This window comes from Salvelinus sp. IW2-2015, linkage group LG18 (genome assembly GCF_002910315.2).
Source record: "Salvelinus sp. IW2-2015 linkage group LG18, ASM291031v2, whole genome shotgun sequence".
Classification (NCBI taxonomy): Eukaryota; Metazoa; Chordata; class Actinopteri; order Salmoniformes; family Salmonidae; genus Salvelinus; species Salvelinus sp. IW2-2015.
In genome coordinates this window covers 27,815,244-27,837,214 of record NC_036858.1, presented here as the reverse complement: position 1 = coordinate 27,837,214, position 21,971 = coordinate 27,815,244, and the positions used below count along the sequence as shown (strand labels likewise).

General features: G+C 42.0%; 1 protein-coding gene across 1 annotated transcript in view; it reads right to left on the bottom strand.

Annotated features, from left to right (window-relative positions):
* The window catches only part of LOC111978757 (cytochrome P450 1B1-like), an 18,120-nt gene extending 12,072 nt beyond the window's left edge, over window positions 1–6,048 (bottom strand). The window contains exons 1-2 of the mRNA XM_024008992.1: window positions 5,736–6,048; window positions 4,558–5,578 (exon numbers count right to left, since the gene is read on the bottom strand). Of these exons, the coding sequence (XP_023864760.1) occupies window positions 4,558–5,570 (1,013 nt within the window). The 5' untranslated portion in view covers window positions 5,571–5,578; window positions 5,736–6,048. The remainder of the gene's footprint in view (window positions 1–4,557; window positions 5,579–5,735) is intronic.
* Between the last annotated feature and the right edge of the window lie 15,923 nt (window positions 6,049–21,971).

Below are 21,971 nucleotides of genomic sequence, written 5' to 3'. Positions count from 1 at the left end.
TAAAAACTGAACACTTCAAATTACAAAACAACAAAGTGAAAACCGAAACAGTTCTCTGGTGCAGACACACAAAGACTGAAAACAACACCACCCACAAAACACAATAGAACACAGGCTACCCTAAATATGTTCCCAATCAGAGACAATGACTAACACCTGCCTCTGATTAGAACCATATAGGCCAAACGAGAAACCCCACATAGATACAGAAAACATAGATAATACCCACCCAACTCACGCTGAACAACACTAAAACAAAGAAAATACAAAAGAACTATGTCAAACGTGACAGTACCTACCCCTCCCCCCCCCCCCCCCCCCCACCCCCCCCCCCCCCCCCCCCCCCCACCCCCCCCCCCCCCCAAGTGCGGACTCCGGCCGCAAAACCTGAACCTATAAGAGGAGGTCTGGGTGGGCATCTGTCCGCCGGTGGCGGCTCCCGGCGCTGGACGTGGATCCCACTCCACCATAGTTCTTAGTCCGCTTCTGTGGCCTCCTAGGAACGGCGGACCCCTCGCGCGACCTGGCCTGGGAACCTTCCTAAATAGATGGGCCGCGGGGAGCAGGAACAGGGCATACTGGACTCTGGAGGCGCACAGTAGGCCTGGTGCGTGGTGCCGGAACTGGTGGTACCGGACTGGGAACACGCACCTCAGGGCGAGTGCGGGGAGCAGGAACAGAACACCCCGGGTTGTGAAGGTACTCTGGAGACCTGGTGTGTATAGCCGGCATCCATTGTGCCGGAACTTTAACACATGTTTCAGGATGAGTACTAGGAACTGACACCGGTGGCATCAGACAGCTAACACGCTCCTCAGGGCGAATGCCGTGCATACTACGCCAAACCAACGGCTCTCTCTCTTCACTCTCCTCCAATTTCATCAACAACTCCTCGAATGTCTCATAATCTCCCCTCCATTCACTCTCCTCCAATCTGTCCAATAACTCCTCAACATTCTCAGACTCACACCTCAACTTCMCCGACTGCTCTGGTTCCATTCTCGGGTCCTTACGGTAAGCATGGGAAGTTGGCTCAGGTCTGACTCTGCCACACTCCCCGTGTGCCACCCCCCAATACATTTTTGGGGCTGCCTCTCGGGCTTCCAGCCGCGCTGCCGAGCTAGCTCCTCATAATTCCGCCTCTCGGCTTTCGCTGCCTCCAGCTCTGCCTTGGGGCGGCGATATTCACCCGGCTGTGCCCATSGTCCCTTGCCGTCTAATATTTCCTCCCTTGTCCAGGAGTCCTGAGATTTAGGTCGCTGCTGCTGCTGCCTGTTACCACGCTGCTTGGTCCTTTTTTGGTGGGTGGTTCTCTTCAGTCTTTGTGTGTCTGCACCAGATAGAACTGTTTCGGTTTTCACTTTTGTTGTTTTGTATTTGAAGTGTTCTGTTTTTTGATTATTATTAAATTAAGATGAACACTAACCACGCTGCGCTTTGGTCCTCTCCTTCCACCGACGAAAGCCGTTACACACACACTTGTCTACATAAGGTCCCACAGTTGACAGTGCATGTCAGAGCAAAAACCAAGTCATGAGGTCGAAGGAATTGTTTGTAGAGCTCCGAGACAGGATTGTGTCGAGGCACAGATCTGGGGAAGTGTACCAAAAAAATTATGCTGCATTGAAAGCTCCAGAAGAACACAGTGGCCTCCATCATTCTTAAATGGAATAAGTTTTGAACAACCAACATTCTCTGATCTGATGAAACCAAGATTGAACTCGATGGCCTGAATGCCAAGCGTCACTTCTGTAGGAAACCTGACACCATCCCTACGGTGAAGCATGGTGGTGACAGCATCATGCTTGTGGGGATGGTTTTCAGCGGCAGGGACTGGGAGACTAGTCAGGATCGAGGGAAAGATGAACAGAGCAAAGTACAGAGAGATCCTTGATGAAAACCTGCTTCAGAGCGCTCAGGACCTCAGACCGGGGCAAAGGTTCACCTTCCAACAGGACAATGACCCTAAGCATACAGCCAATACAACGCAGGAGTGGCTTCAGGACAAGTCTCTGAATGTCCTTGAGTTGCCCAGCCAGAGCCCGGACTTGAACCCGATCAAACATCTCTGGAGAAACCTGAAAATAGCTGTGCAGCGACGCTCCCCATCCAAACTGACAGAGCTTGAGAGGATCTGTACAGAACAATGGGAGCAACTCCCCAAATACAGATGTGCCAAGCTTGTAGATTTCTACCCAAAAAGACTCGAGACCGTAATCGCTGCCAAAGGTGTTTCAACAAACTACTGAGTAAAGGGTCTGAATACTTCTGTAAATGTCATACTTCAGTTATTTTTTTCAATGTTTTGCTTTGACATTATGGGGTATTGTGTGTAGATTGATGTGTATAAAAAAACTATTTAATCAATTTTAGAATAAGGCTGTAGCGTAACAAAATTTGGAAAAAGTCAAGAGGTCTGAATACTTTCCAAATGCACTGTAATTGCAGAGAAGCCGGTGTTTTGAGGTTTATATTTGCATGGCTGTTGTTAGGCCAGAGATGATGTCAAGAGCCGGCAAGCTGTGCCAATATATCCTCCAATGACACCTTCGAGGGCATTATCACTTTTAAACATGGGTTACCAACATATTCAGATAATGATTGACATATTTTCATTAAAAACTTTATTTTGATGAATTTATTCATACTATTTCATCATTCCATGATATGTAGTCCCAACACTAATCTGGGGTTGCTACCCAAGCCGGRTGGTAATTTGTTCTATTGGTTCGTTTGCCAGAGACGAGACCCAGTTGTTCAGTCTTTTTGCTCTGTATTTATGGACGCGACCCAGTTAGTTRTGAATGCTCCATTTCCATACTGGCTGGCAACGTTCTTATCCCTTACTTTCTACCCAGCTAGCAATGACGAATCGGCCCAGTTGTGGCCCTCTTCCGGGGGGGCGGAACTGATTGAATCGGCCCGGAATCCTATCCATAAGTAATAKCAAAGATGTTCTACTCATCTATCTGTGGTAATACTGCCAAAGGCGGCCCGTCGACCGAGTCTGACTCTCAGCTTCGTGCCCCGACTCTCAGCCCGAAACGGCCCAGATCCACTGTGCTAGCTGGGTAGCTAGCCAACTACGGCTAATTTACAGTCACGTCAAAAAGTGCAGCCAGATAACAGCAAAGTAGCTGCATTTTTWTTTGTTTAACTGTTTTCTAGAGACATTTATTTGGAGACATCCATAACAATGAGCTAATGAGGCACGATTTCGTCTGGCATAGAAAATGTGGTCCCTTTTCAGGACACTGTTGATCAGAGGAGCTAGCCAACAACACAGCTAACACAATCACTTCAAACTGACGCTGGAAAGACTGCAAAGTAGCTGCACTTCGTTTCATTTGACCTTTTTTTAATTGACATTTCTTTGTATATATCCATAKAAAMTATGCCAGCTTAATCATGATTTTGACTGGTTGAGAAATTCTGCCTGRCTGTCTGTCTGTCCCATCCCGACTCCCGACACTTTCATTGCTATGGGCCAACTGGAGATCGAATTTGAATATTGAAACAATGTTGCAAATGTCGAAGAGACAGACAGCACGGTTTATACAAATCTCCGCTGTTGAAAACMAAATGTTAGTCTAAAAGAAATGTGAGATAATATATAGATGCTTTTTATAGTTGAGATCAAGTTTATTCATTTCTTGGCTGGGCTGATGAGACAGTGGATTGCGCAGTTAGATGGAACAGAGTAAATMGGCATTTTAATGTCATATATTTAGGTGGTGGTAACTTGTGGAATACACACCGTCTGGAATGCGCTTTTAACTAGCATTCAGGATTAGACCCACCACTTGAATAATTAAGTGACAATTCCCGATTGTTAGTCCCGAGACTAAATCAAATCGTGCCCAATATATCCTACAAACACTGGCTTCGAGGGCATTATCACTTTTATTTACTTTTTATTTAACCTTTACTTTATCAGGGAGTCATACTGAGACCAAGGTGTCTTTTACAGATGAGTCCTAAATTACAGAAAATGCAGACATCAAAATAGAAATAAAACAAAACACATTCATCACTAATAAGGTTCTCAATCAGCTTCAGAACAATTGCTTTAATTACTAGGTATGTAAACGCTTTTATTTTTCCTGCGCATACAAGCTACAGTATGCCTACTGTTAATCCTACTGGCAACACACAGCATGTTCTACTGCTCAGAATACGTTATTTCCTGAAACGATAGTTTAGGAAAAAACAGCCGAGCCCTCATTTTAGGCTACCAATACCTGCCTGGGCGCTTCTGATATTTAATACTATTACGTAACATCATAGTTCTGCTACTGAAGTGCCGAATTCAAGAGCAAGTACGAGCATAACTGCTCATTCGTTTTTTTTATGTTGATTGTGAGATGGTGAAATACTAGGAGGTTAAGTAATTTTCCCAGTAAAAAATTGCTTTCTCCACTTTACGCATATAATTTATTCACTTTACATGTAGGGCTTTCTCAATTTTACACATAGGCGATTGTTAACAGAACATGTCATATGGGAAAAATAGTACTTTAATTTCACTTTAGCTGATTCAAAATGAATATGTATTACCTCACAAGTATCAGAATGATCCACTGGAGTGCAGTAGATAGTGTGTCTTGGCTTGCTCCAAAAATATCACCGATAGTGGGTGGCACATAATCTTTGCCTGGTGAGACCCTTGGTGAGCTGTCCTGAGAATGGTCCAATGCCATGATGAAAGCATCTGTCATGTCCCGGATGGTGCTTGGCTGAATGGTCTTTCGATGCTCGACAACTTTATTAAGGATAAATTTACTGAACTCCTGGTTGAGCTCTTTAAAGTTTTCAAACATGTTTTTTATTGGGTTGGGAAAATACTGGAGCCAAGGCATAACATCCACGATGCTTCCAGCTCCCACTGTTTGGGTGAATTGATAGTTTCGTCCCACCACTTGCGCAAACTCTGCGTCGTCGTATGAATACCTCTTTCCAAAGCACACCGCGGTCATTACGTTAGCGGTTGATACCACCAAGTATGTCATCGGCTGGAAATATTGGTGCTCTTTAGTTTTTACCAGGAAAATATGGAGCAGCTCCCTTACTTCGCAGACAACATGGTTTTCGAAGGCCTTTTTGGTGTGCATGTTGCTGGTAGAAAACATCCGAACAGTAGATTGGGCCACTTTTCGATGCACTTTCCACCCTTCGCTAAATGTACCAAAAGCAATGCCATCGCCATTGGAAACATATTGAAACGAGGCAAAGTCAGGTCTGCCTGCGAAATCAAATCCCTTTTTGATGAGCGCCTGCCTGATTGCGTCGCAATTCAGTACCACAACGTCCCGGCAGCCGAGTTTGATTTGAAAGACATCCCCATATTTCCGTGACATGCGAGAGAAATAGAGGTGAGGAGTGTTGCCAAGCTCTACTGCGTTRCCAATGACCGGCCAAGCGAACGGTCCAGGCGGGCTGTGTACTTCCCAGTTCCGCCTGATCCTGCGCCACAGGAGCATGGCAAAGAGAAAAGTCAAAGACGCCAATAGTAGGCCTATACTCCTTGGCATTGGCCGGGTCATCTCCTCGAATATAACTTGCAAGTCCATTATGGAGGCTAGAGAAAGCAATAAGTTAGTTCTATAAAAATAATGAATTGATTATAGGGCAAAATACATGTAAATTCAATAATCATTATTTTGAGACACAAATATAGTCTAGCGGACATATTATCACAGAGCAAAATATGGCACAAAATGTAATGAGTCAAATACCGGGAATGAATAAGCACCACCTTGCAGTTCATTTGTTGCTTCTTCTAAGAAAATAACAGCCTGATGTTAATTGTAGTTTGTCTGTTACTAATGTTTGGATGAATAAGCTCCTATCCCGTCGATGCAGATTGTAAGGCTACGTTTTAATGTAAACGCAAGAAGAGCGCTAATTAGGTCTCACTTATTTATATAGCGGATCCAGCTTGAAAGTACGAATTATTGAAGAATGAAATCCGCAAAACCTGCGCAATAGACATAAAATAAATGCAGCTATATTTATATTATCGTGCAGTTCCAGACCTTCCACTCTCCACATGTGAATAGCCTTCTGTTGTCCCAAGTTATGATTTATCTTGAAACAGAAGTGTCAAATAGCATCATAGCTCGTCAGCGTCTGACTCGTGGTTTATTGTAGAGCTGTCAGCTCCCCTCCCCCCATTTCTCTCTCCCTCTCTGTCTGTCTCTCCGACACACCAATTCKAGTGTTCCCCAACTGGCAGCCGGCGGGGCGAATTTGGCCCGCGGGAGGTTTTACTTTGTCCCCCCAAGTTTTCMGAGCTAAAATAAATACATATTTTTTATTAAAAACATATAATAATAATAATTGTTAAACATAAAAGACTGTAAAAACACCAGGAAATCAGCTCAAGTAATTTTAATTTTGGAAATCTGTTCTCAAGGATTCCCACACATACTAGAGAGAAAGAGAGAAACATGTGAACATTTACAAATGTATGCAAGGTTTGAAATGATTATGATTTAGTCAAATATGATATCTCTTTGGGATTCTTGCTGTCAAATTMCAGTCTACAAATAATTTGTAATTATGTCCCGGCCCCCTGATCATCAGCTCAAGAAAAAATCGTCCCGCTGCTGAATGTAGTTGATGATCCACAACCATAATGAAATATCATATGATAGTTAGTGTCTGATGAAATCTATTGTTTATTCAAATTCAATAGCATTCAATATCTTAACAAGCAGCAAATGAGAGAGGAAATATTTAATTTGAACTGTGTTGAATTTACGCAAATAAAGCTTGGGTGTAGGGGCCTACTCATCCATTCTTTCAAATGATCTGATATTGTCATTTATTAAGGATTTCAAACGAATTTGTGTCATTTACAGTTGAGCTAKATGCAGGGGACGAGTTTCAAATGGATCTAAGAACATGTATTTTTCATATGCTATGAATWAAAAAAAAGGTCCTAATGTGTTTAGCCTACATATAGGCTACAGAGGATCATACTCATGAATAGAAAAAAAACATTATTGTAGACTGACTGGGTTTTTCTTGTAGTTTTACTTCTTATTATACAGGAATATAGCCTACAATTATCAACAAGTAAAATATGTCAGTATTAACTTATTATTATATTATATTATGATTTATGAATTTTCTAGGCTATACAAAAATGATCATGGTAATAATTATGAATAATAACCATACATTATTATTCATTATAATTATAAGCTGATAGTCCATTGTTTTATTCCCTTATTGAGGCCTGATGATATAGGCCTACAATACATGACAGAGACCGGGTTTCAACAGAACCGGATTTCAAGCATCCATGCAATAACTTTGTAACTGTTGATCCCGCACAGTCATCCCGTGTAAAAAATAGCCTTTGAATGACCAAAACATCATTCAATATTTTTACGCTATTAAAATGCTCAGAATTGAAGGAAATTGTACCTTTTCTCTCATCTCTAACTATCAGGAAGCCTGAAAGAATGGGCTGAGTGGGTATTCATGAGTTCGCCTTGACTGACAGCTCTTTGAAACGCCCTTGTGGTCAGTGCCAGGTAACAAGGTAAACAATGGGCCACATCATTCAGAGCCTAAAAGTATGCTCCAACCCATTTGCTCTGCAAAATTCTCTCACGGTCAACAGAGCTGATCATGGAATGTTAGATATCAGGCAAACAGCAGCAATACACAATTGCAGTCTAGAACTGAACAGTACATGAGGTCACCTATCCCATATTTCTGCTCATTGATTAAAGAGTCGCTTTAAAGAGGCTGGAAATATTTGGCATGGGCCCTCAGTTCTACAGCTGCACAATTGAGAGCATCTTGACTGACTACATCATCGCCTGATATTTCAACTGCTTGGCATCTGACTGCAAGGCGCTAGAGGAGGGTAGTGCGTACGGCCCAGTACATCATCGGGGCCGAGCTCCCTGCCACCCAGGACCTCTATACCTGGCGATATCAGAGGAAGGCCCAAACAAATGCCAGACTCCAGCCACCAAAGTCATAGATTGTTCTCTCTAATACCGCACGGAAAGCAGTACCGATACTGGAACCAACAGGACACTGCTTCTACCCCCAAGCCATAATGCTGCTAAATAGTTAGTTAAATAGTTAACCAATAGCTACCCAAACTATCTGCATTGATCCTTTTTGCACTAACTTTTTTTGACTCATCACATACGCTGCTACTACTGTTTTATCTATCCTGTTGCCTAGCCACTTTATTCCTAGTTATATGTACATATCTACCTCAATTACCTCGTACCCCTGTACATTGACTCAGTACTGATACCCCCATGTATATAGTGACTCATTGTGTATTTGTTATTACTTGTATTATTATGTGTTATTACTTTTCTATTATTTCTCTATTTTCTTTCTCTCTGCATTGTAGGGAAGGGCCCGTAAGTAAGCATTTCACTGTTAGTCTACACCTGTTGTTTACGAAGCATGTGGCGAATAAAATTTGATTTGATTCGCTCAATTTGTAACACTCCTTTCCCGTCCGAATGCTTGAAAAAAACAATACAAAGTATCGAAATGTGATATCATATCAGTAAATTACTTAGGCTTTAGGAAATGCAACCAACTACAGAGATTGATGTGGAGGGGAGTGGGAGCGGAGGGGGACCCATGCACCTTGCTTCAATCAAGCAGGCTTAAGTCACCCACTTGGCTTCAGTCACCCACAAGATTGAAGCGGGAGAAAAATCCAGCTATGGCCTCCTCCTTGTCAAGCCTCTCACACGGGGCAGACAGGGATCCTGGGATGGACAGCTCGTAAAGCGTCCCCACATACGGCGCTGATGGGACAGACGGATTTCCACAAATTGAGCCATACACAATACAGCTTAAGCATTGAAGACAGCATTTTGTTAACAACATTGGTGGTTTAAACTATGTCAACTGTGTGTGAATGATGGAAGAATCCTACCCTTGCTGTAGATCCATTTGAGTGTGTGTGGTCACTTAGGCCTGCACATAAACCAGCACTGGGACCTTTGGAAACTTGGGATGCTTGTGCTCAAACTGCTGCTTGAATGTCTTCGGGTCTGAATCTATAAAGGTCAAGTACAAAATGGAGGAACTAACAATCTGTAGCTTAGATTGAATTCAAAGTTGACACAAATTATAAACTAAGCAATACGATGCAACAAACTGCTACACATATGAAATACTGTACCACACAGGCCAGTACAATAGCCTACACACGGAGAGGAACCTAAAGGCACATACAGTACCAACCAATATTACCAATACATAGAGTACCAACCAATACTACCTGACAGACGGGGCAGTGCTGCCTTGGCTGCAGTCTTCTGGTCCTCAGCTGCTCCCTTCTTCTTAGCAGCCACCAACATGACATCAGTCAACAAGTTCAAGTTCAACTTGAGAGTGGAGCGTTATATTTCACCATCTAAGTTACATAGCTAGTAGTGCTTTGCAAATAAATGAAATGTCGGTTATTTTTTGTTTTTTTAAACAACTCATTGAAAGATGTCAGTTCAATTATTTTAATTCCATTTCGTAAAAATAAATGATGTGCGCTCACGCAGTTTCTCAATTGTGCGATGTAGTAGGGAGTTGTAGTTTCTAACATGCCACATTCTACATAGTTTAGTGCAGAAAACCTGGTAATTAACTACAATGACCATAATCTATTGCGCGCCGGCTTCTTGTCGGATCTGTGAGAGAAGAGAACGCGCGATCGAGAGGAATTAAAAGCAGTTGCATCGCGAGGTATCTCTACCTGCAAATGCATGCTCTAAATGATAGTTGATTTTCAGCAGTCATACAATTATGTTTTATTGACTACTAGAACTACTCAAATAGTGATTTTGTCAGACAGGATAGGCAGCAGCTCTACAGAGATTAGATGACTTGGAATGAAATATTAAAGTAATCAAATAAAACAAATGCGATATACACAACAACTGAACTATTTTATTAAAGTAAAGTCATGTGAGTAAAATATGGACAGTTAGTAAGTGATAAGCAGCAATGGGCAGTCACTACCATCATGGATTTATTATTCATTGTTTTATTCTGTGTTGTTACAGGATTCATCCTACATAATGTATTGTGTATTTAATATATTTTTTAAACAGAAATAGACAAACATGATTATTTTTTAATAATCTAACAGAAACCGAACCGACCTCAAAAAACAACTAATCGCTCAGCACTAATAGATAGTTAAAACTAGTTAGCTAGACTGTTGGTTTATAAAATCATGTTTTATGCATTTCTCGTGTATTTAAATGGATAGACAAATAGTGTAGCCATCTAGCCAGGCTAATGTTGCTAACTAGCTAACCATGAGCTAGCTAGAATTTGCCAAATACCAAACAATTGTCCATTTAAACTTTAGCCAATTTATTCATTACTAAATGTAGTTTTGTTGTTTCGGCTCTGTACTCCAGAACTTCGGATTTGAAATGGATTTGAAATTATACAAAAAAGTGCAGACTGTCAGTTTTAATTTGAGGGTATTTTCATCCATATCGGGTAAACCGTTTAGAAATTACAGCACTGTCACGGATCCCTCTGGAACTTTCGTTGCGCACACCAGGCCACTATTCCCACTGATTGTATTTGTATATGTGTGCCCTTTGTTCACCATGTGCTGAGTGTGTTGTGCTTTCGTCCCCTTGTGGATTGCGCAGACGATTACGGGTCTCGTCCCGTGTGATAATCATCTGGCGCTTGTTATTTATTCGAGGTACTACTCCTTTTGGGAGGTTTCAACCCTGTGTTTGTTTGGTCTTCGTCCTTGTGACCTTACACCGCACGCCGTAATTTGGGACTTAATAAAAAAAAATATGACGCTTCCCTGCGCCTTCATGTCAACGTGAAATCATGGTAGCATCCACATTACCGTTTTGTACACTCAGTGTATTTCCACACTATMAGGTTGGAATAATACTATGAAATTGTGAAAATTATGATAATATAGTGTAATAGCTGTTTGAAAAGACCGATTTGGTGGGATGGAGTTTTAGCATGCCTGGTGACATCACCAGCACAATTCGRGCTTGAGAAATTGCACTTAGCTAAGAAGCTATTTGTTTATTTTTTACGATTTGAATTGAAAACAATCACAGTAAGGTACTTAATTGTTACCCAGAAATGATTTGATATTGCGATAAAAGAGGCTGCCTTGTACCTTTAACGAATATCTTGGAATACAAGCCATTGAAATAATAGTTTACAAGTTGGTCTGCACAAAAATCGAAATAAGCATGATTGAGCTAAAGCTACAGAGGCTATGGCTTTTTTTGTCACCTTAGGTGCATGAGACCGATCCCTGCATCTATGTCCGTTTTAATCACTGTTGAGCATCTCACAACACCACTCACAAAGCACAATATTGTGGAAAAGGTGTTAGTCTGAGCGAGGAGATTTGTCACTCATTGACCTATGTGTTTGTTGATTTATGTGTTAGTTTTATTTGTTTGTGTTGGAGCAAAACATGTTGTTGACATGAAGTTGCAGGCCTTGTCTGTTGCTTCATGCTGTCGATGAATCGATGCAGGACCTGCGGTCCCTTTATATGGCTAGTTTTAAGACTTCAGTACCACGGACAGCGCATATACAAGATAACCTCGTGTTCATTTGCAACGTATCAAAACGTATTGGTCACATACACACGATTAGCAAATGTTATTGCGGGTGTAGCGAAATGCTTGTGCTTCTAGCTCCTACAGTGCAGAAATATCTAACAAGTAATATCTAACAAATTARACAACATWTACCCAATACACACGAATCTAAGTAGGAATTAATTAAGACTATATACATATGGACGAGCGATGTCAGAGCAGAACGGACTAAGATACAGTAGAATAGTATATAAACCAGTATATACATATGAGATGAGTAATGCAAGATATGTAACCATTATTACMTGATTCTTATCCCTTTGCCATAGGTTATTTGCAGCCTAAGCTTGATTTTTGTTTGCATTTTACATATATTTCTCATCTATCCTGCAGAAGACCAATATATCTCAGTCAGTGACCTGGATTCAAGTTGTTGAATGTTTACGCAACCTGATGGGTAACAACTGAGGTCTATAACTATACAATTTTTTTTCTTCTGACTTAGAATAACAACATCCACAATGTATCATAAAGCTAATGTTTCAATTATACAATGCTTTTAAGTTTGAGATCAAAAACTGAAATGGGTAATTTCATGTAATTCTCATCATTGTTAATCAGCCTGTGTTTTCAAACAAAATACCCACCACCCACCACCCCCTAAATTCACTATTAAATATTTCGATATCCGTCTAGACAATATTCTTCTATTTAACATGCCTACGTTGATTTACTCTCAAAATTGGCTCCCTACCAGAATGCCAACATTCGTTATTAAATGATGATTAAAAAAAATACGAAACATAATTTTCCCGATTAAATTTACTTTCAGTGGTCAGTCAATTTGCAAACAATTTATATGAACTAATTTAGTTCATATAAATAGTAACTACCATGGCACATGCCAGTACTGAAAGGATATATGATTAAATACATGAGAGCTTTTTTTGATTTAGTGAACCCTGAGTGCACAAGAATTCACAACAKGTACTGAATTAGGCACTTCCGGTTCTCCTCTTCTTGTCGAACTCCTCCTAGCAAGGTAGTTGTGTTCGAGCCTGCTTTGCTGCAGTAAGCAATGGGACCCATCAGGGCGGGGCGAGGGGGATGAAGTCTGACCCCACCCCCTTGTCATTGTCAAGGCCATACACTTTATTCACTAGTCCAAATGCTCCTCAGATATTCACCGCTCCAATGACATCAGCATCACCTCTTCCTCCATGGTAACTCCCCCTCAGATATGCATTATTTTGTCAGTATGAGCAGTAGAAGAAATACTCGTTTTTTTTTGTGCATGAGAGACGCAATAGGAATTAAACCATTTCTGTTGGTCATAGGATCCTCATTCAAGTAATTAGTGGAGGTCTGTATCTGACAGTGGTACTTCAGATTATGATTCATATGACTAACATTAAAGCCTGGTTCAAGGGAGCCATTTCATCAGAAGAAGAAAAAATCAAGATTCAGGAAGTGAGCTGAACCATGACAGAGGCTGGTGTGTGTGTGGCTGGCCCAGAGGGGGGTGTGACCGCTGGGGACCAGCAAATCCCAGTCAATGGTCAAACTGGTGATCCTGAACTTCCCTGGTCATGAAAAAACAGTGTATGTGTTCTAACAGGCTGAGAGGGGTACAAAACTGGATCTTATGAGAGGGTTGCATGAGAATAAGTGGAATCTATTCACAAGGCACAATACAACAACCCATAATCCTGATCTTATTGACCTTTAACTGAATAAACTCAATGACTTAAACTCAATAAACTCAACAAACTCATGTCATCATCTTTATGTAATTGATTTGGTGAACGGACTGCTATGAACTGAACAGTTTTGAATAGGTGAAATAGCTAAATGCAGGTCATCCACTGACCAGGTAAACTTAAAGTCTTTAGTGAAGTGAGAGAGAGAGAGGGGAGAGGTGAGGACCAGATGGGGCAGATCCAGAGCTTAGAGATGGTTCAATGTGGCTTTTCTAGCCTACATCTGGACTGGCTGTCTGTCCCTCCCCTTGTGACTGTGCGTAGATGGACAGCCTGCTTCACACATGTGCTGGGCTGATCTACTGAAAGGCTTTGACACACAATCAGAGTTCAACTTTTCACATTAACATCAGTAAATCAACATGACATGTAAGGATTTCTCTCCTCCACATGTTCACATAATATTAATGAATTAATCAGTCACTGCAGAGCTGCACAGGCTGTGTTACGCATAGCTTTACAAAGACTAAAAAACTTGAAAGAAAAAAATGCTCATATTCACTACACATTCTTAAAAGCCCAATGAATCTGCACATTTGGATAGAAGGAGAAGGTGAGAAGTRCATAATGATTTATTTTGTCAAGAGACCAAAACACACTAAATTCATATAGGATCATTTGTTTTACCTTAAAGAGGCAATTGCTGCATCAATTTGTTTTCCTTTAAATTAATGATATACTATATACCCCCATCAATTCATCAAGAATATAGAAATCCCTCATGAGCTTAGTTCAACTGTCACACCCCATCAGAAGTAAAAATATAAGCATGTTTTACTCCATTATTTTAAAATTATTTATTTGTAAACAAACGCTATATAGCCTCAAAACATAGTTGAAATATTTTTTTTCTCATGGATGGTCAGTCCTTGCATCCATAGCTCTGTCAGAGACATTTCTCCAACCCCATCCCTCAGCTCCTTACCATAACAGAGAGAGTGAAACACTTTGTTATTGTTTAAACTGCAGATTGCCCCTTTAAAACAAAACAATTCAATTAAATGTACTGATCTCTTCTAGGAATGCCTATACGMACTCGTTTTTACGTTTGTCAGCATTTCATTAAAGGAGCACCCYAAACCTGACKATTTTTTTTCTCTCCCCKTTGTGCGCTCTGAGACAGACAGCTCAATTGCTGAGGTCACGTGTGAGGGCATGGCAGTAAGKGGTACAGAAAGCTACAAGCGACCACAAGGCCCTCACTGCCAGGGGGAAGGTGCAGGTGCGAGTGCAGGGTGAGTTTAGCCATGTATCTAGTACATGCTGACTAAGTTTGAGATTTTTTATTTTGTGTTGATATGATATAACTTCAATTGAGTTGTTAGGTAGTGTTTCCCTTGAACCTGCACTCGAACTCGTATGTTTAGTTTGATTGTTTAATTGTCTTGTGACCTCGTGACCAGACTGCCATGTGATTCAGTTTTGGATACTATGATTTTGGAGAAGGAGATAATACAAATMATGTCTGGAAGTTCCTTATTTTGCCACTCAACCCAAACTAAGAACCTGTATGTGTGTAAGGCAGAGTTCCCCACGCTCTTGTTTAAAACTGCATGGGGTGGCTTATGGCAGTTTGAAATGGTAAGGGACATCATATTTCCTTGTTGACCTTGTATGATCTTTAGAGCATTGACTGTATGTATTTCTGTACTTTCTCAAGCAATGTAACCATGATTACTACTTCAGTCATCATTACATGTGGGTAACTTTGTACTTTTCTACTCAGCTTAACGTATTAGCTTGGTAAAATTACACACAATTATTGTAATGTCATTTCACTATGTTATCGGAGATGTAAGGCTAATATTGTATGACGCACACACCAGGGCTGGGGTCCTTTTCAATTTCAATTTAGAACATTTGGAATTTGGTTTACTTCCTGAATTGAAATAAAATTGACCCTGACACACACAATCACCCACACACCCGCGCGCACGCACACACACCACACACACACACACACACACACACACACACACACCAACACACACACACACACACACACACACACACACACCACACACACACACACAACACACACACACACACACACACACACACACAACGCCTCCTCTCTCGCCTCTATTTTTGCCTCAGTCTTCAAAGTGTGTTGGTCTGCGTGGCACCATCCGGTAATTGCTTCTTATTAAAGATGAAGAACATACTGCTTTGAGGTTAGTCTAGGATGAGTCAGTGAGTTGAACACAGGGCCATACACTGCTTCTTTGGCCGCCCCTCATTACGACTGAATGGAATGACGCTGTGACTCCGAATGTCAAACTGCCCCACAACACCCCTGCCCAGTCTCAAAGCCTCCAGAAGACTATGAATCCTGTTTAACCCAAAAAACAATCATAAAAAAAGAACGATGCTAATGAGTGTTTACAGTATCCTAATGGCCTTGCATACTAACTGAGTGCTCATTGAGGTACTTCTATCTGCATTTTTTTTCCTTTCTCCATCTCACACAAAAGGCTATTTCCCCCCTAAATTATGAATCGGCATGTATGTACATATTTTTTTTTTATTGCAGTAACATATCACAAGCCTGTGGAAGCCGGCTGAACACCTTGTACTTTGGGAAAAAATGGGAGACCAGCCATATTGTCACGCCCTGATCTGTTTCACCTGTCGTTGTGATTGTCTCCACCCACCCAGGTGTAACCTGTTTTCCCCATTAGTCCTGGTGTATTTATAGTCCCTGTAGTGGTTTTCGTAGCTCCTATTATTTCCCAGTCTCTGGTTTTTCCTATCCCTCCTGATTTTTGACCCTTACATGTCCTGTGGCCGAATCTGCCTGCCTGGCCATTCTGCCTGTCCTGACCTCGAAACCTGCCTATCCCTGTACTGTTTGGACTCGACCTGATCATTGGCTTTGTGAATAAAAGTATACCAGGACTGAGCCTACGAGTGACTAGAGAAGGCCAGTCAACCCTGGTATACAAAGATGTAGTGTAGTGGTGTTAAGGGTTTTGCAGATAAAATAAATCTCAAAGTGCCATGAAAGGGTGTCAATTGTTTGAGATCAATTGCACCCTTTACCATGGCACTTTGAGATGTATTTTTATTCTGGCATTTTATTGTTCAGAAATGTGGTGGGTACTCTCTTCTGTCGCTGGACTTTATCCTGCTAACTGTTCCAAATGTCCGAACTGAATTTGGTAAAAGGCTTTTATGTACTCTGCGCCATCGTGGAACGCCTTGTAAAATACTTTTAAACTGGAAGAACTTGTCACAATTGGTATTTTTAAATCACTGATGAATGATCTTGAACTGATTCCCTGACCTGTCAATGTTTTTAATTAGCTGTTTTTGATTTTGTATGCTCTTGTGAATTCTATGGTTTTACTAGATTACTTGTAGTTTTCATGTTTGTCTGTAATTTTTGTAATGACTTGGTGCTGCCTATCTTGGCCAGGACGCTCTTGAAAAAGATTTTAAATCTCAATGAGCCCTTCCTGGTTAAATAGACGTTAAGAAGATTGTACCCCCTGCCTCTCCTGACCTCGAGCCTGCCTATCGCCTGGTACTGTTTGGACTCTGACCTGGTTCATGAACTCTCGCTTGTCCCGACCTGCCTTTTGCCTACCCCTTTTGTTATTATAAACATCCGAGCTAAACCATCTGCCTCCTGTGCCTGCATTTGATCTGCTTTGTGCCCTTAATACAGTACATACAGACCGAAACCACGTCAGCTAGAAAGCTGTCATCGAGTGTCCTTCTTTCGCTGTGGCCACTGGTCATTGTCCTAATAAAAAACACAGACAAGACCTATGTAGAGAAATTCATGGAAGAGACCAGAACTGCTTTTGTTGGAATGTACTTCGTGAACTGATTACGAAAATAAATATTCAGGCATAGTAAACCAGTCTGAGGCAATTTAGCAAGATGTATCATTTGCCTGGTCTCAGACACACATTTTGTGCATATAATACAGGTTATGTAAAGGTAGATTGTTTCTGTTTTGAGCGATCCCTCTAGACTGAAGCTTGACTTGTAAACCAGTTGCCAAGTCAGAAAAAAGATATTAGAATGGAGGATTGGCACTACTTATTTGCCACAAACAATAAGTAAGGAATGTTTTTCTTTTTCAAAGGTTGCTTCCTTCAGGAAAGCTGATCCCCTGCCACCATTTGAAGTGGAATCTCAGACTTTCTATGTGATAGCAGGTTACTCTGTAGCCCTTTCCTGCAGTCAATGGCCAAGAATGCCCTCTTTGGCCACATGTGGAATGTTATTAATATTTATCATAATTAGACTATTTACAAAAAACCTGACAAATCTGGTATTTCTTGTCAAATGGTTGTTATATTACAGTCTTCTGTGATGTTTAATATTGGATGCAAACTCAAAATTGAACACATTTAAACTCTATATCTGACATGGTACAGTGTCTTCTTTTTTAAGCTCATAACTGTCTGTACTTTTGTTTCAAAAGTAGATTTAAGACTACCAAGAATCACTCTGTTCCTGATTTAGCCCACTGCAGTAAAATGTTAACATTTGTGCACACAGAGAAAATAGTTCTGCAGCAACTGAGAGGCTTGTTACCATGCCTGATGACGCTAATCTTATCAGCCTCTGCATGATGACGATGATGCTATTCTAACCCTAACCGAGTCTGTCATTGTGCTAGTGGTCTCCCTCTCTTTATCTGTCTCCCCATGTGAGAGGTCAGAGGTGAATAATCACTACAAAGGGAATCTTAGCCCCCCCTAACCCCTCCCGGGCCCATCTTTGTGTTTTTACAAGCAGGTAAGATGACGGACAGTCACGCACATAGGCCACAGCCTGCAGAGGTGAAGTCATGCAAGGTACTGAGTCGTCTGTCTGTTTGTACAATCTGCAGTGTTTCTCGAGATGAGTCGTGTCCCACAGCACATAACGTTCTGAGAATCATATGCTTCTTAAAGCTTAGTGAGAGCGGGTTTTCCTATGGCAGTGGTATTCAACTTACCCAACGAGGTCCAGAGCCTGCTGGTTTTCTGTTCTACCTGATAACTAATTGCACCTGTCCGGTGTCCCAGGTCTAAATCAGTCTCTGATTAAAAGAGTCTCTGATTTAGAGGGGAACAATGGAAAAAACACGGAGTTCGTTTAAGTGTCCTATGTTATTTTTGCATACAACTCACAACGTCTGAGAACCATATGTTTCTGAGGTGGGATTTTTAATTTTTTAATTAAATTTTACCCCTTCTCCCCAATTTTCGTGGTATCCAATCGCTAGTAATTACTATCTTGTCTCATCGCTACAACTCCCGTACGGGCTCGGAGAGACGAAGGTCGAAAGCCATGCGTCCTCCGAAGCACAACCCAACCAAGCCGCACTGCTTCTTAACACAGCGCGCCTCCAACCCGGAGCCAGCCGCACCAATGTGTCGGAGAAACACCGTGCACCCGCCCCCCTTGGTTAGCGCGCACGCGCCCGGCCCGCCACAGGAGTCGCTGGAGCGCATGAAGACAAGGATATCCTTACCGCCAAACCCTCCCTAACCCGGAACGACGCAGGCCAATTGTGCGTCGCCCCACGGAACCTCCCGGTCACGGCCGGCTGCGACAGAGCCTGGTGCGAACCCAGAGACTCTGGGCACAGCTAGCGCGCGATGCAGTGCCCTAGACCACTGCGCCACCCGGAGCCCCTGAGGTGGGAATTTCAGTACTTCTGCATAACGTTTCCTCATGGTTCTATATAACACAATTATTGTTCGAGAACGGTATTAAATAACATTCTACGGGAACATCAGTACTTCAACATAATGTTTTCTGCAGGTTTTCCTCACAGTTCTATTTAAATGTCATGTTCTCAGAACATTAAAGAGAACTTATCCAACTTCCGACAAAATACAGATGACGACCCTGAACAATACATAGCTGTTCTCCGATGTCTCAGCTGTTTACGACTTTTTGGGGATTGGGTCCATATAAATGAAAGACCAGAGGTACTGATTCATTGTTATCCTCTTGTCATATGGTTGAGGAAAGAATCAACCGACTGAGAAGCCTTTGACAATCAGGATTCATAGAGCGCCAAGCGACAAGGAAATCGCCGCGCCAAACCCTCCCCTAATAATGCTGGGCCAATTGTGCACCGCTTCATGTCCCCGGCCACAGCCGACTGTGACACAACCTGGATCAAACCAGGGGCTGTAGTGACGCCTCGAGCACTGCGATGCAGTGCCGTAGACCACTGCGCCACCGGAGGCTAAACGTGCTGCTTTGCATTAAACCTTGATTCATCATGTCAAAATACCTCCTTCGAAGCAGAAGGGTTCTAGTCTGTTCCCTGACTTTCAGAATCATTCATGACTCACATGAGTTTCGTGCCTGTATGTGAAGTCACCTTGTGTGACTTGGACCCCAGAGAAGGGAGAGAAATTCCCCCCTTTGGAGAAGAGCTCCCTGTGACAGCCAGTCTCCATTCAGGCACTGCATGTTCTCAGCTTATTGTCCATTAAGGCAGGATTGATATTTCCTCTGACTGTTAGTTGCTCGCTGATAAGGCATTCAGAGTTGATCAGGTTGTGGCAGATTTTGGACAGATTTAGTGTTTACCGAGTGTCTCTGGTCTTAAACCTATTGTTGAGGTCAAACTTCCGTTAGGCAAGGGCCAATAGCAGACCTGCGGGACTTCTCGAGGTGACTTGCAGTCAGAGTACGTTGTTGTGTTGTTGTCCTGCTCTTTTTGCATTCATGACTGGAGGCGAAAGGAGGGGTCTATTTTCATTCATTAATGTGACCCAGATCAGTAGGATGTTGATATCAACAATATGGTTCAGCTAGCCAAGCCCAGTCCCCACAGGAAGGAAGCTGTGTGACTTTTGGAGCTGCATAAAAAACAAGCCAATGATGACCCCCACTCTACTGCCATCAAAGACACACACACTTGCATGAAACACCCACACACACACCACCCCATCATTGTCCGACTTCCCCCCGCCTCTGTAGTCCCAGCTTCCACACAGTGGAGAACAAGGCACTTCCCTTCCACCCACGTCCCCCGTTCACCAGGAGACTCACACTCACAGACAGTAACAATAGAGAGCCCCAGTGGGCCTAGTCATGAAGAGAAAGATGAGAGGGTAAGCATGTTAATAAATAACAAATTTAAATGCCATTCATTAAAAAAGCCCTTTAGCTAGCCTTGATCTTGTTTGATGTGAGTTTTAGGAACCACTGAGGTATCCATGTCACTCTGACCGTATTTCCCTTGTTTTTGCTTTAGTATTTGTCAGGGCGGAAGTGGGGTGGGCAAGTCTATGGTTCGGGTGTTCTATGCTTAGGTTGTCATTTTCCTGAATGTTCCAATCAGAGGCAGGTGTTTTCATTGTCTCGATTGGAACCAATTTACGTACTGTTTTCACTGTTGGTTTGTGGTGTTGTCCGGTCAGTGTTTGTGCCACAGGACCGTTTTCGGTAGGTTAGCTTTATTTGATTTAGCTCTTGTCAGTGGTATTAAAACAGTACACTACACGCTGCGTCTTGGTCCACCTCACACCTCCCTTCAACGAAGAGGAGAATTGTCCGTTACAACAATTAAAAATATATATTTTATAAATGAATGGGCATACTGCCTAAGAACGCGGAGAGCACGCTCGATACTGGGGTCAAAGAATCGAGCTCAAACATCGGATCTGTTAAAGATGATTTTTGATTATGTAAGAAGATAAATAAGCTTACGTGATAATTGTAACTTTTGACATCCTCCAGCGGACAAAAACTAACTGGGGAAGCACCTTGCCACAAAAGGCGAATAACTAAAAGCGGTGGATTCAGTGATGCGCTACAGCCAATGCAAAAAAACTGGTAAAGAGGTCCATGTGAACATTAAAGTGGCAAGTGGGCTAAGTTCAACCAAAAAGGAGAGGAAAATGCATAAATGAATCTGTAAAGTTTCTATGGTAGTGAACTCAATCAACTTCCAGTCCTTATACACGGAAAATGGTGCCACAACATCAGGAATGTCACAGCTCTAAAATGAGGTACTTGGAAAAAGGCACCACTGGGGGTGCGGGAAATGCATAACTTTAGGTTTTCTAAAATGTCTTTGATTATGTCATTGATTAGCTGTTTTGCTCAACCTTTCATTGGACAAGTTTGTGTTTTTAAACTTCTAACCAGATAGCAATTAGGGAAATTCAATTTAGCCGAAATCAAAAATCAAAATAGTCAATGTAGGACATAGCAGCAGCTCCAGCCCTGAGTCCCTCGCTTCTCATAAGAGCTAGTTACACATTGTAACCAATACAAGTTACATATAAATATTACGAGGAAAACGGTAATCAGATTCAAAATTCAAACCACTCATGAAACATTTAAGCAATGCCCGCTAAAGTTTAATTTGAATAATACATTTCCAAAACAAAAATGAACTAATATATCCCTTCTCTATCTAAATGTTTTATTCACCATCCCAATTTACAGCCAACTGTCAACGTCTACCTCCCGCTCCCCCCCCGGCTGCGCGTACGTCACCAGTATCATTATATTTACACCTGCCACCGTCGTACGTGCACCCGCCTCCAGGACACCACTTGACTCCATCACCCTTCCTGATTACCTCTCGATATCTGCCACTTCCCGTGGTTCTTCCCAGCGTATTGACTCGTCCTGAGTT